The sequence below is a fragment of the Babylonia areolata genome, chromosome 15, assembly GCF_041734735.1.
Source record: "Babylonia areolata isolate BAREFJ2019XMU chromosome 15, ASM4173473v1, whole genome shotgun sequence".
Lineage (NCBI taxonomy): Eukaryota > Metazoa > Mollusca > Gastropoda > Neogastropoda > Buccinidae > Babylonia > Babylonia areolata.
The window spans coordinates 12,164,367-12,178,214 of NC_134890.1; the positions used below are offsets into that span (position 1 = coordinate 12,164,367).

At 42.9% G+C, this 13,848-nt stretch overlaps 1 protein-coding gene across 1 annotated transcript in view; it reads right to left on the minus strand.

Annotated features, from left to right (window-relative positions):
* Positions 1-13,848, minus strand: part of LOC143290431 (YEATS domain-containing protein 2-like) — a 32,503-nt gene that overhangs the window by 8,533 nt on the left and 10,122 nt on the right. Inside the window, exons 9-16 of the mRNA XM_076599858.1 lie at positions 12,723-12,767; positions 9,875-12,150; positions 6,586-6,662; positions 5,127-5,206; positions 4,774-4,909; positions 3,496-3,663; positions 2,594-2,721; positions 1,388-1,462 (exon numbers count right to left, since the gene is read on the minus strand). Of these exons, the coding sequence (XP_076455973.1) occupies positions 1,388-1,462; positions 2,594-2,721; positions 3,496-3,663; positions 4,774-4,909; positions 5,127-5,206; positions 6,586-6,662; positions 9,875-12,150; positions 12,723-12,767 (2,985 nt within the window). The remainder of the gene's footprint in view (positions 1-1,387; positions 1,463-2,593; positions 2,722-3,495; positions 3,664-4,773; positions 4,910-5,126; positions 5,207-6,585; positions 6,663-9,874; positions 12,151-12,722; positions 12,768-13,848) is intronic.

Sequence of the window (13,848 nt, forward strand, 5' to 3'; positions counted from 1 at the left end):
AAGGTAGAAGTGACAAGGTGAGCATTTCAAAACAGCCGAGAGCCTTGTTGAACAGCAACAAACACTGGAAAAAAAAAACATGTGATGGAATGAAGTCACTGAATGTGTGCAAGTTGCTACATGTGTATGTGTGTGTGTGTGTGTGTGTGTGTGTGTGTGTGTGTGTGTGTGACAGAATAGGGAGAGAATCAGCAGAGAGCAGTGATTAAGAAAGCATGGATTGTTTCCCTTGATAGCAAGTGTTCTGATTGGATAGACTACTGGCTGGTGTGAGTGTGGATGTGAACTCTACTTGAAATGTGTACAGAATTATAGCTGTGTTATCACTTGGGTTTGGAGGCAGAATGTTGAATGAATTTAAGCACTTAACTTTCAATCTGAGGCTCTTGGGTTTGAATCCCACTGCGGCACCCGATGGGTTATGGAGAGTCAACAGATGTGTAGACCTCAATGCCTGAACTCCTTTGTATGTATACACATGCAGAAGACCAAATACGCATCTTCAAGATCTCATTATCCATGTTGGAATTTGGTGGGTTATGAAAACAAGAACATACTCAGCAAACAACTCCCCCAAAACAGAGCTTCACTGCCTACATGTGGGGTAAAAACAGTCATTCATGTAAACATGGGCACCGCACACCGCTAACACAGAAGAACCACAACTTCTTCATCTTCTGCGTTCGTGGGCTGCAACTCCCACATTCACTCGTATATACGCGAGTGGGCTTTTACGTGTATAACCGTTTTTACCCCACCATGTTGGCAGCCATACTCCGCTTTGTGGGTGTGTGCATGCTGGGTATGTTCTTGTTTCCATAACCCACCGAACGCTGACATGGATTACAGGATCTTTAACGTGCGTATTTGATCTTCTGCTTGCGTATACACATGAAGGGGGTTCAGGCACTGGCAGGTCTGCACATATGTTGACCTGGGAGATCGTAAAAATCTCCACCCTTTACCCACCAGGCACCCTCACCGTGTTGAGGGTCCAACGATTTAACCACTCGGCTATTGCACCCGTCGAAGAACCACAACAAAATGAAAGAGCCACAAGGTGAGCAATCAAACATGGGCAAGAGCCTACAACAACAACTAACACTGAAACAGCACAAACAAACAAAGTACCCTCTAACTACAAACAAATTCTAAAATGTTAGAGAGGCTAATGAGTTGCTCTGGTTTGAACAGAACACACTGATGCATGTTTATTTATCAGGAAACTTTCATGATCAACTCTAACTACAAACAAATTCTAGAAATGTTAAGAGATGCTAAAGAATTGCTCAGGTTTGAACAGAACACACTGATCCATGTTCATTAAGTAGGAAACTTTGATAATCAGGTCACAACGTTTACCTTAATCAGCTGCGATCTCACTTACCCCAAACAACATGTCTTCAGCAGTAGAGGAGAACACACCAGGAGACAGTATCGCAGGTAAAAACTTCACACCAACCTGAATTGAACACACACACACACACACACACACACACACACACACAGGTACACAAAATCATTCTTTCAAAACAATTACACTGGTGACAAACTGTTTACACAAATCTGGCAGACAGGCTCAAATGTTCCACTGAGATTTGTTTGCAGTAATCACAAACTGCAAATTAAAATGAGCAGAAGAGTTGGTGAACAAACAGAATTTGCAAGGAATGCATCATGGGGACTGTTGGGTATGGATTTTATTTTGTTTGGGATGTCCAGTAAAACACTCTTATTCAAAATAGATCAATACTGAGTAAATATTGATGACCTTTGGCTATGTTTTGGTTTCTGGCATATACTTCGAGCTGGGAAGAAAACACAACTTCACAAATTCATAAGACTTGGGACAGGTATGAAAATTTAATAGATATATAAATTATATATATATGTAGCGTCCCTTAACAAAAGGACTTTTTTTCCTTTCTTTTTTTAAATCTACCATGTGAATATAAAATATAAATAGCCACATGCCCAAACAAGGGCACCAATATAATTTCCAAAGCAAGAAACAAAACTTTTTTTTATGTATTTATCATCCCTGCAGTATCTTTATCAAACTAGTTTGATACAAATTTGTATTCTATTTCCAAATATTTTTGCTATAATTGGTGTCAAAATATAAACAAATTATTTGGGCTGCAACACATGACTGGCACACAAGCAAACGCAACACACACACACACACTCTCTCTCTCTCTAACATACACACGCGCCTGCACACACTCACACACACACACTCAAACTCACTCTCTCACAACCACACACACACACTCTCTCTCTCTCTCTCTCTCACTCACTCACACTTGTACTTATTATGGATGGTTATATATTTTCATTTTGTTTGTTATTACTTATATTGTCACTTACCCCTTCATAACGGGCCTAGGCCTATTAATGAATAAATAATCTGAATCTGAATCTCACTCACACAGACACACACACACACACACTCACAACACTCTGCTCTCTCTCTCTCACACTCACTCACACAGACACACACACACACACTCACAACACTCTCTGTCTCTCACTCACCCACTCACCCTCCCACCCAGCCTCCCTCTCTCTCCGTCCCTCCATCCTACCCTACCTGCGCTGCAGTGTCCTGCACAAACTCGGCCTCCACGGTCCTGGGTAGGCAGTCAAACTGGAGATCGTACCCCACCTTCACCTCCTCTTCCTCCTCCTTCACTGCTGTCTGCTGCTTTGATGAGGGCTCTGGAATTTTATTCAATAGAGCAATAACATTATATAAACAATAATATTAATGGACATTTATATAGTGCGTTTCTCCAGAAAAAATGCTCAAGGCACTTTGCATTTCGTTCTCCACTCCCTGTCTCCTACCTCGATACATCACACACACACACACACACACACCTCCCCTTGCCTCAACCCCCACATGCACTCATACACACACACACACACACACACACCTCCCCCTGCTTCCACCCGTACACTCACACACACCTCCCCCTACCTCCACCCATACACACACACACACCTCCCCCTGCTTCCACCCGTACACTCACACACACACACACACCTCCCCTCACCTCAACCCCCACATGCACTCACACATACACACACACCTCCCCCTACCTCCACCCATACACACACACACACCTCCCCTTACCTCAACCCCCACATGCACTCACACATACACACACACCTCCCCCTACCTCCACCCATACACACACACACCTCCCCCTACCTCCACCAATACACACACACACACCTCCCCCTACCTCCACCCATACACACACACACACACACACACCTTTCCCCTACCTCCACCCATACATTCACACACACACACACACACACCCCTCCTCCTCTCCCTACCTCCACCCACCCACCCACCAGCCCCCCTACACACACACACTGTCACCCTACCTCCACCCGCACGCACGCATGCACACACACACACACACACCTCCCACTCCCCATCCCCCTACCTCTACCCACACACACAAACCACCATAAACTTACCAACAGCCAAAATCTCGACCTCCACCTCCTCACAGTCCTTCCTGATGTCCTGGCAGTCAAAGGCAGAGTACAGGCCTTCAAAGTCCGTCACAGACACCAGCTTTCTGTCCACCTCAGGCACCGTGCACTGCTCTGGGCCAGGCTCCAAACTCACCAAAGGCCGTCCACCTGAACGGTTCAATAATTATATCATGTACACACAAGACAAATGCAGCAACAACAAAACAGGAGGAAGGGGAAAATACAGGTTGAATCCAGAATGCTTGTTTGTTTCGGAATACAGAATACTTTATCATCTCAACAAGAGAAATTCATATGTGGTGTATGTTTGTTTTTGTTTTTGTTTTGTGGGGTTTTTTGTTGTTGATTTTTTAGGATTCTGTTGTTGTTTTTTGATTGATTGACTGATATGGATACTTATATAGCGCCTATCCTCAGTCGGAGACCAAGCTCTAAGCGCTTTACAAACACGGGGTCATTTACACAACAGGCTGCCTACCTGGGTAGAGCCGACTGACGGCTGCCATTGGGCGCTCATCATTCGTTTCCTGTGTCGTTCAATCATATTTCAGGCACACACACATACACACTCAGACAAACATGTAACATTTAACATTTTACATGTATGACCGTTTTTGTTTATTCACCCCACTATGTAGGCAGTTGCTGTTGTGTTTTTGTTTTGGCCCACTGGCCAAAATACCCACTAAATGATTTACACACCTCAAGACAGTGACACCTTCAATCTCACCTGGCCCACTGAGTTTAATACCCAGTTAATGATTTACACACCTAAAACATAGTGACACTTTCAATTTCACCTTATCTATTAGGACAAAACTCACTGAATTATTTACACACCACTTTTGATCTCACCTGTTCTCGGATCAAAACCCACTCACTGATTTACACACCCTAAATCAATGACACTTTCAATCTTACCTGGCCTGTAGTGATAAAACCCACTGCATGAAAAAGTGACACCTTCAAAATCTCACCTGGCCCATTGGGACAAAACCCACTCACTGATTTACACACCCCAAAACAGAGACACCTTCAGTCTCTCCTGGCCATCGAGTTAAAAACCCACTTACACAACCCAAAACACTGTCAATCTCACCTACCCTGTTGTGATAAAACCCACTGCATGATTTACATTCCCCCCAAAAAACTAATACTTTCAATTTCACCTAGCCCACTGAGACAAAAAAAAAATAACCCACTGCAATATTCATTTACACACCACCTAAAAAAAAAAGTTAACACCTTCAATCTCACCTGGCCCGTTGGGACTGAGGCCACAGCGACGGCACCACTGCATGATTCTCTTGGTGCTCCACAGTGTCTCCCCGTGGTACGTCGGACCCTCTAGGTAAAGCTGCAGGTACTTCCTCACAGCCGCAGCTCTGCTCCACTGTCACAGGTGGACATGCAACAGATCAACATCAATGACTGTGGATGAAAAATGATTACATATTTCTGTATTAAAAAAAAAAGAATAAACAATGAGGCTTCACACACACACACACACACACACACACACACACACACACACACACACACACAAAGTGCATGCACACACACACAAACACACACACATACACACACACACAAAAAAAAAAGAACTTTACCTCACAAGCATTCCGTTTGGCTGGATGCCACCTCAACCACTGTTCCATGGAGACCGCAGAATATGGATGAACTGTCTTCTCTGTCACACAAAGCAACCATTATCAAAATAACAATAATAATGATAATGATAATGAAATGATAACGATAATGAAAAGAAAAGGAACAACAACAACAATAATAATAATAATAACAATAACAGAAAAAGAAGAAAAAAATAACAATAGTGATAATAAAATGATAACAATGGTAATGAAAAAAAGAATATTAACAACAACAACAACAACAATAATGCTACTAATGCTAATAATAATAATGTTAATAATGCTAACAACAACAACAACAACAATAATAATAATTTTTAAAATACAATAATAATAATGATAACAACGATAATGGTAATAAAATGATAACAACAATAATGGTAATGAAATGATAACAATGATAACAAGAAGAAGAGGACGAAAAAGAAGAAGAAGTAATAAGAATATGAATAAAAATAGTCTTTGCATAGCACTGACTCATGTGCAGAGATAAATCACGCAATATGTGGAATTTCCTTTCTAGGGCCTGTGATCTGTATTCTGGTTGTTGTTTTGTTCAAAAAGACCAAAAAACAAACAAAAAAAGAAATAATATTTACTGAAAGTTTGTCACTTGAAGAAAACTTTTGCAACACAAAATAAATAAAACAATGATTGTTTACTAAAACTGAAAGTTTGTCATTTAAAGAAAACTTTTGAACATATGACCTACAATTACAAAAGAAAAGAAATGAACGAATAAAATAGAAGTATCAATTTGCTGGGCACTGTGACTATAAATATCCATTTATGGCCTTGAGCAACACCGCCTCTCCATCACTGCCCCCCACCCCCATCATCCCGCAAAAAAAAAAAAATGTCTGCAATCAAATTTCAGCACATATCAAGACCATCTTGCTTGTAAGTAATAAATTATCCCAAACTGAACATCAGTTTTCTGAGTGGAGGTATCGGAGGTAAATTTCAGCAATCACTTGGAAAGAGGAATTCACAGTGTTCCTTCTCTCAACACTGTTTTCATCAATTATGACAATCAGCAACCATTTTTGGGCTTTTGTATGGAAGACCTAGTGCTTAAAGAGGTTTGAACAATCTCAGATTTTACTAACAGTGCACACTTTTGGTCACTGTGATTTGAGTTATGAAGAAAGCATTACTTGAATGGGTTGAGTGGCCTTAAACAGCCTTGTTTATTTTACTCGGCCAAATACAGGCAGCCATTCTCTGTTTTCAGGGATGCGAATGCTGGGTATGATCATATTTCACATGCACGCATGTGCACACACACACACACACAGAGTGAGAAACAGAGACAGATAGAGACAGAGATGGATAAAGACAGAGACTCTACTGAATGCTGAAATGGACGATGGGATCTTTAACGTGCGAACATTTTTCACAAACACACAGGACTCACCAGACACTGGAGCCAGGAGAGGATGTCGCTGAGTGGCTGCCTTGATCAGGGAGTCCATACTGCTGTACTCCTTCAGACTGTCACAGACAGGAGTCAGGGTTAAATGCAATGACATTCAACACAACACAATACAAAATAAAAGAAGTAGGGACTTGTGGAACCCCCCCACCCACCCCAAAAAAAAACCAACAAAAAAAACCCCTTATTCTCATTCAACCATAAAACAAAGAAAGCAAAACATTAAAAATCATGAATCAAAGTCACAGTATGACTCATATGACTCACAGACAGAAGCAAGGGTTGAATGCAATGACAAACAATGCAATACAATGCAATGTGGAGTGATGGCCTAGAGGTAACGCGTCCGCCTAGGAAGCGAGAGAATCTGAGCGCGCTGGTTCGAATCACGGCTCAGCCGCCGATATTTTCTCCCCCTCCACTAGACCTTGAGTGGTGGTCTTGACGCTAGTCATTCGGATGAGACGATAAACCGAGGTCCCGTGTGCAGCATGCACTTAGCGCACGTAAAAGAACCCACGGCAACAAAAGGGTTGCTCCTGGCAAAATTCTGTAGAAAAATCCACTGCGATAGGAAAAACAAATAAAACTGCACGCAGGAAAAAAAAAAAAAGGGTGGCGCTGTAGTGCAGCGACGCACTCTCCCTGGGGAGAGCAGCCCGAATTTCACACAGAGAAATCTGTTGTGATAAAAAGAAATACAAATACAAATACAATACAATATAATACAATACAAAACAAAATAAAAGAAGTAGGGACTTGTGAAACAAAAAAAAAAAAAAAAAACACTTATGCTCACTTATCCATAAAACAAAGGAAGCAAAACATCAAAAATCATGAATACAAATTGCAGTATGACTCATAGTCATACTATGAAATCCTCCAAGGAAAAGCTTAACGATGTTAAAACAAATTTTATGAGATTTTTTATGATCATTCACAAAATAATCAAACAAAGCAAACAAAAAAAGAAAAGAAAATCTGACCAAAAAGGATGAAGAGAATTCAACAAAAGAAACAGTAAAGTTTTAAACCATGAAGTTAACACTCCACTTCGATTTTTCATTTTGTGTGCATCACTTGTTTGTTCTTTGCTTATCAGTGAATATCTGCATTGATTAACTATTACGTGCTGATGCAATGTTGATGCATATCTGTATGTCTGTGTGAGCTCGCGTTTGCGCGTGTTCTAAAAACACCGTAACAAATAAAAGCTCTGATGAAACACAAAAACAGACATTGTGCCTTTTCCAGGTCAAACAATCAATAACACAACTGTGCAAAAATAGGAACAGGATTGCTGAGACGACAACAAAAAAACAACAACACTGAAGCACGCAGCTTAGGAAACTTAACCAGTCTCTCTTTTTTTCTTTTTTTTTTTAATACAGCCATCACCTCTAGGAGGCACCAAGGCAGAATGGGTTATGTGTGACACTTCTGATCCAGCATTCACCACTGATCAGGGTTCGAGTCTCCGACAAGATCTGGCATGGTGTTCTGTCCTCGGGAAAGACACTTTGCTCCCGTTTTCCTCACCCCACCCAGGTCAGATGGCTACCCGAGTTTGGTTGTGGAAGGTCAAAACAGCAGAAGGAAAGAAGAAGGCCCCGCCTTCCAATTGCAGAGCCCTTGACACAGTGAATATGAATACACTGCCCTGGTGGCCATGTGGCTATGTGATTTTTAACCTTTAACCTTTCCCGTACGTCGCCTAAAATTTTGCGTGCCATACATCGTGGGTGTGCAGAAACCCATGGTTTCTAAGAAGGAATGACCCCTCGCTGTACGTCGTGGGTGTGTAGGCACCCATGGTTTCTGTGTACAAACTAACCCTTCGCTGTACGTCGTGGGTGTGCAGGCACCCATGGTTTCTGTATACGAACTAACCCTTCGCTGTACGTCGTGGGTGTGCAGGCACCCATGGTTTCTGTGTACGAACTAACCCTTCGCTGTACGTCGTGGGTGTGTAGGCACCCATGGTTTCACTGAAGAAATAAGACCTTGCCGTACGTCGTGGGTGCACAGTAACCCACACCTGTCCGTAAAGCAAATTTGACTTTTCTTCAGCAGACTTGCATGCGCAGTTTCCACTTGTGCGTGTAGGCTATTTACTCCAGTGCTTGACCAGGCGCACTGTGAATAAGTTTTGCCCGTGAGAAGAGAGTGTTGTTTTCTCTACTTTGAACAGATTAGGATAAGAATAAAATTTCTATATCAACTATCTTTCTTTTTTTAGCCATAGTCGGGTTTTCTCTACTTTGAACAGATTAGGATAAGAATAAAATTTCTATATCAACTAGATTTTAGATCAATTGATTTCAGACTTACAAAAATATCCAGTTCTTAGAAAGGCACTTTAATTCCAACTAGATAAAAAGCTATCAATCAGTTGCTCCCGATCATTCTCTACAAGAAAAACAGTTCATTCAATATTGTTGAAGATATCTAGTGCAATAAATATTGTTTTCTGAAATTAGTTACAACTTTAGAGTAAAACTTGCCGCAGACTTGAACCAGGATACGATCAACAAAAGACAAGGTCACTCTGATCTCTCTCTGTAGCGAGCCCAAGTGACGTCACGTCGACAACGCGTGGCGCACAAGCTTTGCATGGGTGGCTCCACACCCACGACGTACGGCGTGCAAGGTTTATTCTTTGGGAGTATGGGTGTCGTCACACCCACGACGTACTGGGACATTAATTGATTAATAACTTCTTTGTTTATGTATAAAAGAAAATAATGTTCAGTGGATATGTAGTAAACTATTTTATGGACAAAGTCATGAAATTATGTGGAAGTGGCTTCAATATTACTTGAGTTACAGAGCAAAAACACTTGTCTGGGTGATTTCACACCCACGACGTACGGGAAAGGTTAAACTGCCTCTACCCAGGTAGGAAACCTGTTGTGCAAATGACCCCCCCGAGTTTGAAAGGCACTAAGAGCTTGGTCTCCGACCAAGGATAGGCGCTATATAACTATCCATATCATTCACCATTCATTCAAACCTTGACCATAACCTCTGCATTATGTGTGAGTAAATGTATACGTATCTATGTATGTATGTATGTTTGTATTGTATGTACCAGTTTGTATGTGCATATATATGTTTATTGTGCATGATTGTGAGTTGAGGACTGAGTGTGTTTCGTATGCATGCGTGTGTGGATTGTAAAGCACTTTGTGCAAAGAGGAAACCACTGATAAATGTCCAGTTATTATTATCATGATCATGATCATTATCATTGAAGACGGACCACACTCACCTCAGCCTGGCCACAGGGGTACCCATATGGGTCAAGTCAAACCCGGTGTTTGTTTTTTTCTTCACCACCACAATCCTCTTCTCCCTCACGCCTTCCTCCGCCTCCTCACTCCCCCCCTTCATTGCCACAGCGCCAGGGGTCACGCTTTTAGCTCCGCTGTTCTCCACCTGTTCTGAAACGGCTCCCATTGCCAGACAGGATCCCAGACCTTGGCTGAACCACTGGCCACAGCGAGGCTTTGGACAGGGAAGGTCAAGTGGTGTGTTGGGTTTGTTATGCGTCGCCGCTTTCAGGTGTCGCACCTGTGCAGCTGATTTGGACAGAACAGCCTTGCTCTGAAGGGCGGCCTTGGCTCTGGCCAGTTCCTCCCTCCCTGTCAGTGGTCTGTTACCTGACAGGTTCGGAATGGACGTTCCAGGTGCAGGGGTGTTTTGTCTGTGCAGCGCAGCTGGGAAAGGGGCCACTCTAGGTAAACTTGATGCTTCTGCAGAGTGAACTGTACCAGTTTGGAGATCAAACTTGATAGTTAATGGAATTTTAGTTCCACCTGAACTTTCAGAGCTGGTACCAGCAAAGCTGGTACTTGTGTTCTCTTGTGCATGGCAGGCCGGCTGATTGACTCCTGAACTGATATCCCCAGCAGACAGCTTAGGATCCACCTTCATCAGAACTTTCTTGTTTTTGATCTGAGCCACAATGTATGGATTTGACATCCCAGACACCGATGGTGATGCAGTCAAGGTATCTGCTCTGAGAGTCGCAGACGTGCCTGACAGAACAGAAGCCGGAACTGAGCTCTGTGACGAGGGTGGCAAGGAAGACACAGTAGACGATGTAAGCAAACTCTGAACGTTTTGACCCACAGAAGACGCTGGCAGCACGGACGATTTCTGCAGCAACATCTGAATGCCAGGCTTGGCCGCTGTCTTCAGCAGTGACGTCACTCCTTTCTGCACAGTCTGCTTCTGTTTCATAATGACTGTAGGCACTGCAGCCTGAGAACGTCCCTGCACAGTCAGTGAAGCAGCATGCTGACCAACCGGCTGACCCTTGGCCAGGGTGAGTGGGGCTGGAGAACTTAGAGGCATCTTCTGAACCACTGGTTTCAGACCTTGGGCGGTCACTTTCATCACCGGCATGGCTGCGGGAACTACGGACGTTGCTACTGCAGGGGTCCCTGGGTTCGGGCCTCTGAAGCCCGTCAGTAGGCTGACTGCACGCCCCTGATGTGGTGCAGGGGGGTGACCGGGTTTCACCACCACCATCCTCACAGCCTGTGTGGCACCGCTGGAAGTGCTGGCACCCTTCACTGCTGCCTGAGGCTGCGTCAGCTTCAACACGCTGCCTGACGCTCTGTCTGCCGCTCTCTGGGGCTGCACAGCACTCACAGAAACACTGTCGCCCAATTTTTCTGGAAGTACGGATTTCAACAAGGAAACATGGCCTGGTGGTGCAACACTGACTGCTGTCTGAGACAATGCGGCATTCATTACACAAACCTGACCCACTGAGACACTGTCTCCTTTCTTGAGAGGAGCACCTTTCAGTGCTTGACTAGCTGTTGTTCTTTGAGCTGGATTGGTTTCTAGTGCTTCCCGGTTGTTAAGCTTCGTTTCAGCAGCCTGTAAAAGGGAGTAATATTTCTGTACAGATAGTTTAGCGTCGAAATTAGCCACATGTGTTAATTGGCATGTGTCTGCGACTGAAGACCTGTCTGTCTGCTCTCCATTTTCTCTGGTCTCAGCAGAGTCTGTTCTCCCCATGTCACCATTCACAGCTGTTGGACAGTTGTTCAAAGTTTGCTTTGAAACTGCTAAAAAGTTCTGAATGCCATCACGGCTATTCTTACTGGTCTGCTGGCCAGAAACACAGCATCTGTCTGTCTCTGCTGCTTCACCAGGCTCTTGTTTGATGCTCAGCTCGCTCTGATTCAAGTTCCTGTGACACCGAGCAGCTGTATCCTGACCACAATCCGGAGGCTCTTCCTTGATGGTGATGTTCATGTCAAACCTGTCAGCATCTCTCACTTTGCCGTTCTCCGGTGTCTGCTGGCAAGCTTTGACTCCGCCCCCCCGCTGCTTCCCACAGACACAGGTTCTGCTGCCCGAGTCTCCGCACCGACAACTCTGCGGGACCTCGTCACAGCTGACGTTGATGTCCATTGGCTCCTGCTTGGCGGACGTTTTCACACCCACCTGGTCAGAAGAGGTGGACGGGGCGGGGCGACGGGGTCGTACACCAGGTACAGGGTCCCTGACCAGATCCATTGACACCACCTGCAACATGGAACGTGACAGTGACAATGACAACGCCTTTAACTACTAGATCCACTGACACCACCCACAACGCCTTTAACTACCAGATCCATTGACACCACCTGCAACATGGAACATGACAGTAACGACAACAATGCCTTCATAGCAATAACATTATTTCTTTACATTGACATATGCAGCTGTGTGCCCGAGCAATGCACTGGCACCAAAAATTTCATTCGTTTCATTAAAATGGTGTGCATGTTCCTACGCAAGCATTTACCACAAGCAAAGGGAATAAACTTCTACAGGGTTTCTGGCTGTGCCACCACGTGTCAATTCGGAGGAAAAATTGGTCAATTTCAGAATATTTTCTTCATTTCTCTGCATCAATAGAGCAGGGTCACTTGCCGAGGCTGTAAACTCCATAGTGGTGAATGGGTTAATTTACACGTCTTTGTGACAAAAACTACAAACAATAACCGCATGTCTTATTGCCCAGCTCCATTCACCTACCGAGTACTACTATGTCAGACATCTCTATTCAGTATCATGGAGAGATTTCAAAACAAAGCAAAACAAAAGTAACTTACTGTTTCTGCTCCTAAAGTCTGTAGGCCAGTATAAGTTTTGTCCAGCTGGAACAAAATACAAAACATCTGATACACTCCATCCTGTATGCACATTAATAACATTCATTATTTTACACATCTTGCGTTTGATTTGTTGTTGTTGTTGTTCAAACAGAATGAGTCCATGCATACTGCTCACGAATGTTCTGAACACTGAGTACCATATTTGTGAACAAATATTGATGATTTTGTTTCTTCTCTTCAACATTACTTTAACCAACGAGAAAAGTAATTCTAAAAGAGACAGCCAGACACAGAGGCACAAACAAAGGGAAGAGAGAGAAGGAGAGAATCTGAGAGAGAGGGGGTGGGAAAGAGATGAATAAACAGAGACATACAGAGAGACAGAGTGAGAGAGACGGAAAGAGAGAGAAAGAGAGACAGACAGAGTGAGAAAGATGGAGAGAGAGACAGAGAGACAGACAGAGTGAGAGAGGGTGAGAAAGACAGAGTGACAGAGAGTGAGAGAAACACAGAGAGAGCAAGAGCAATAGATACAAAGGAACAGACACTGAAAGGTAGAGAAAAAGATGTGAGAAAAGCACACAGAGAAAGAGACAAATCAAAAATAAACTAAAACAAAGATACAAAGAAAAAAACAAACAACTAAAGCATAAAAAACTAAGAAATCCAAAATAAAAAAAAAGAACACAAAGAAATAGAGAACAAACAAACAAAACAAAATAACAACAAAAATACGGCATGATAAAGAAGCAAAGTATTTAAGAAATACAAAAACAAAATGAACTCCACAGAGACAAAGATAAAACAACAACAAAAGCATAATAAACAACCAAACAAACACACAAAAAAGAACTCTTGCAAATTGATTGTCGCTGTTGTACTCTGCAATAGCTCATTGTGTTAATGGTGTATTTCGTCTACAGTGATATGTATGAACTGTGCAAAATACTGATAATGATGATGATGATGTTTCAATTTGAGAAATATAATCTTCAATGCAAGGGACGACAAAATAATTCTAAAAAAAAAAAAAAAGACCTCAACAAAGAAAGTGAGAAAGATAGAAAAAAAAACACCACAGTACACAGACACATATACCACACACAAAAAAACACCTACAGCT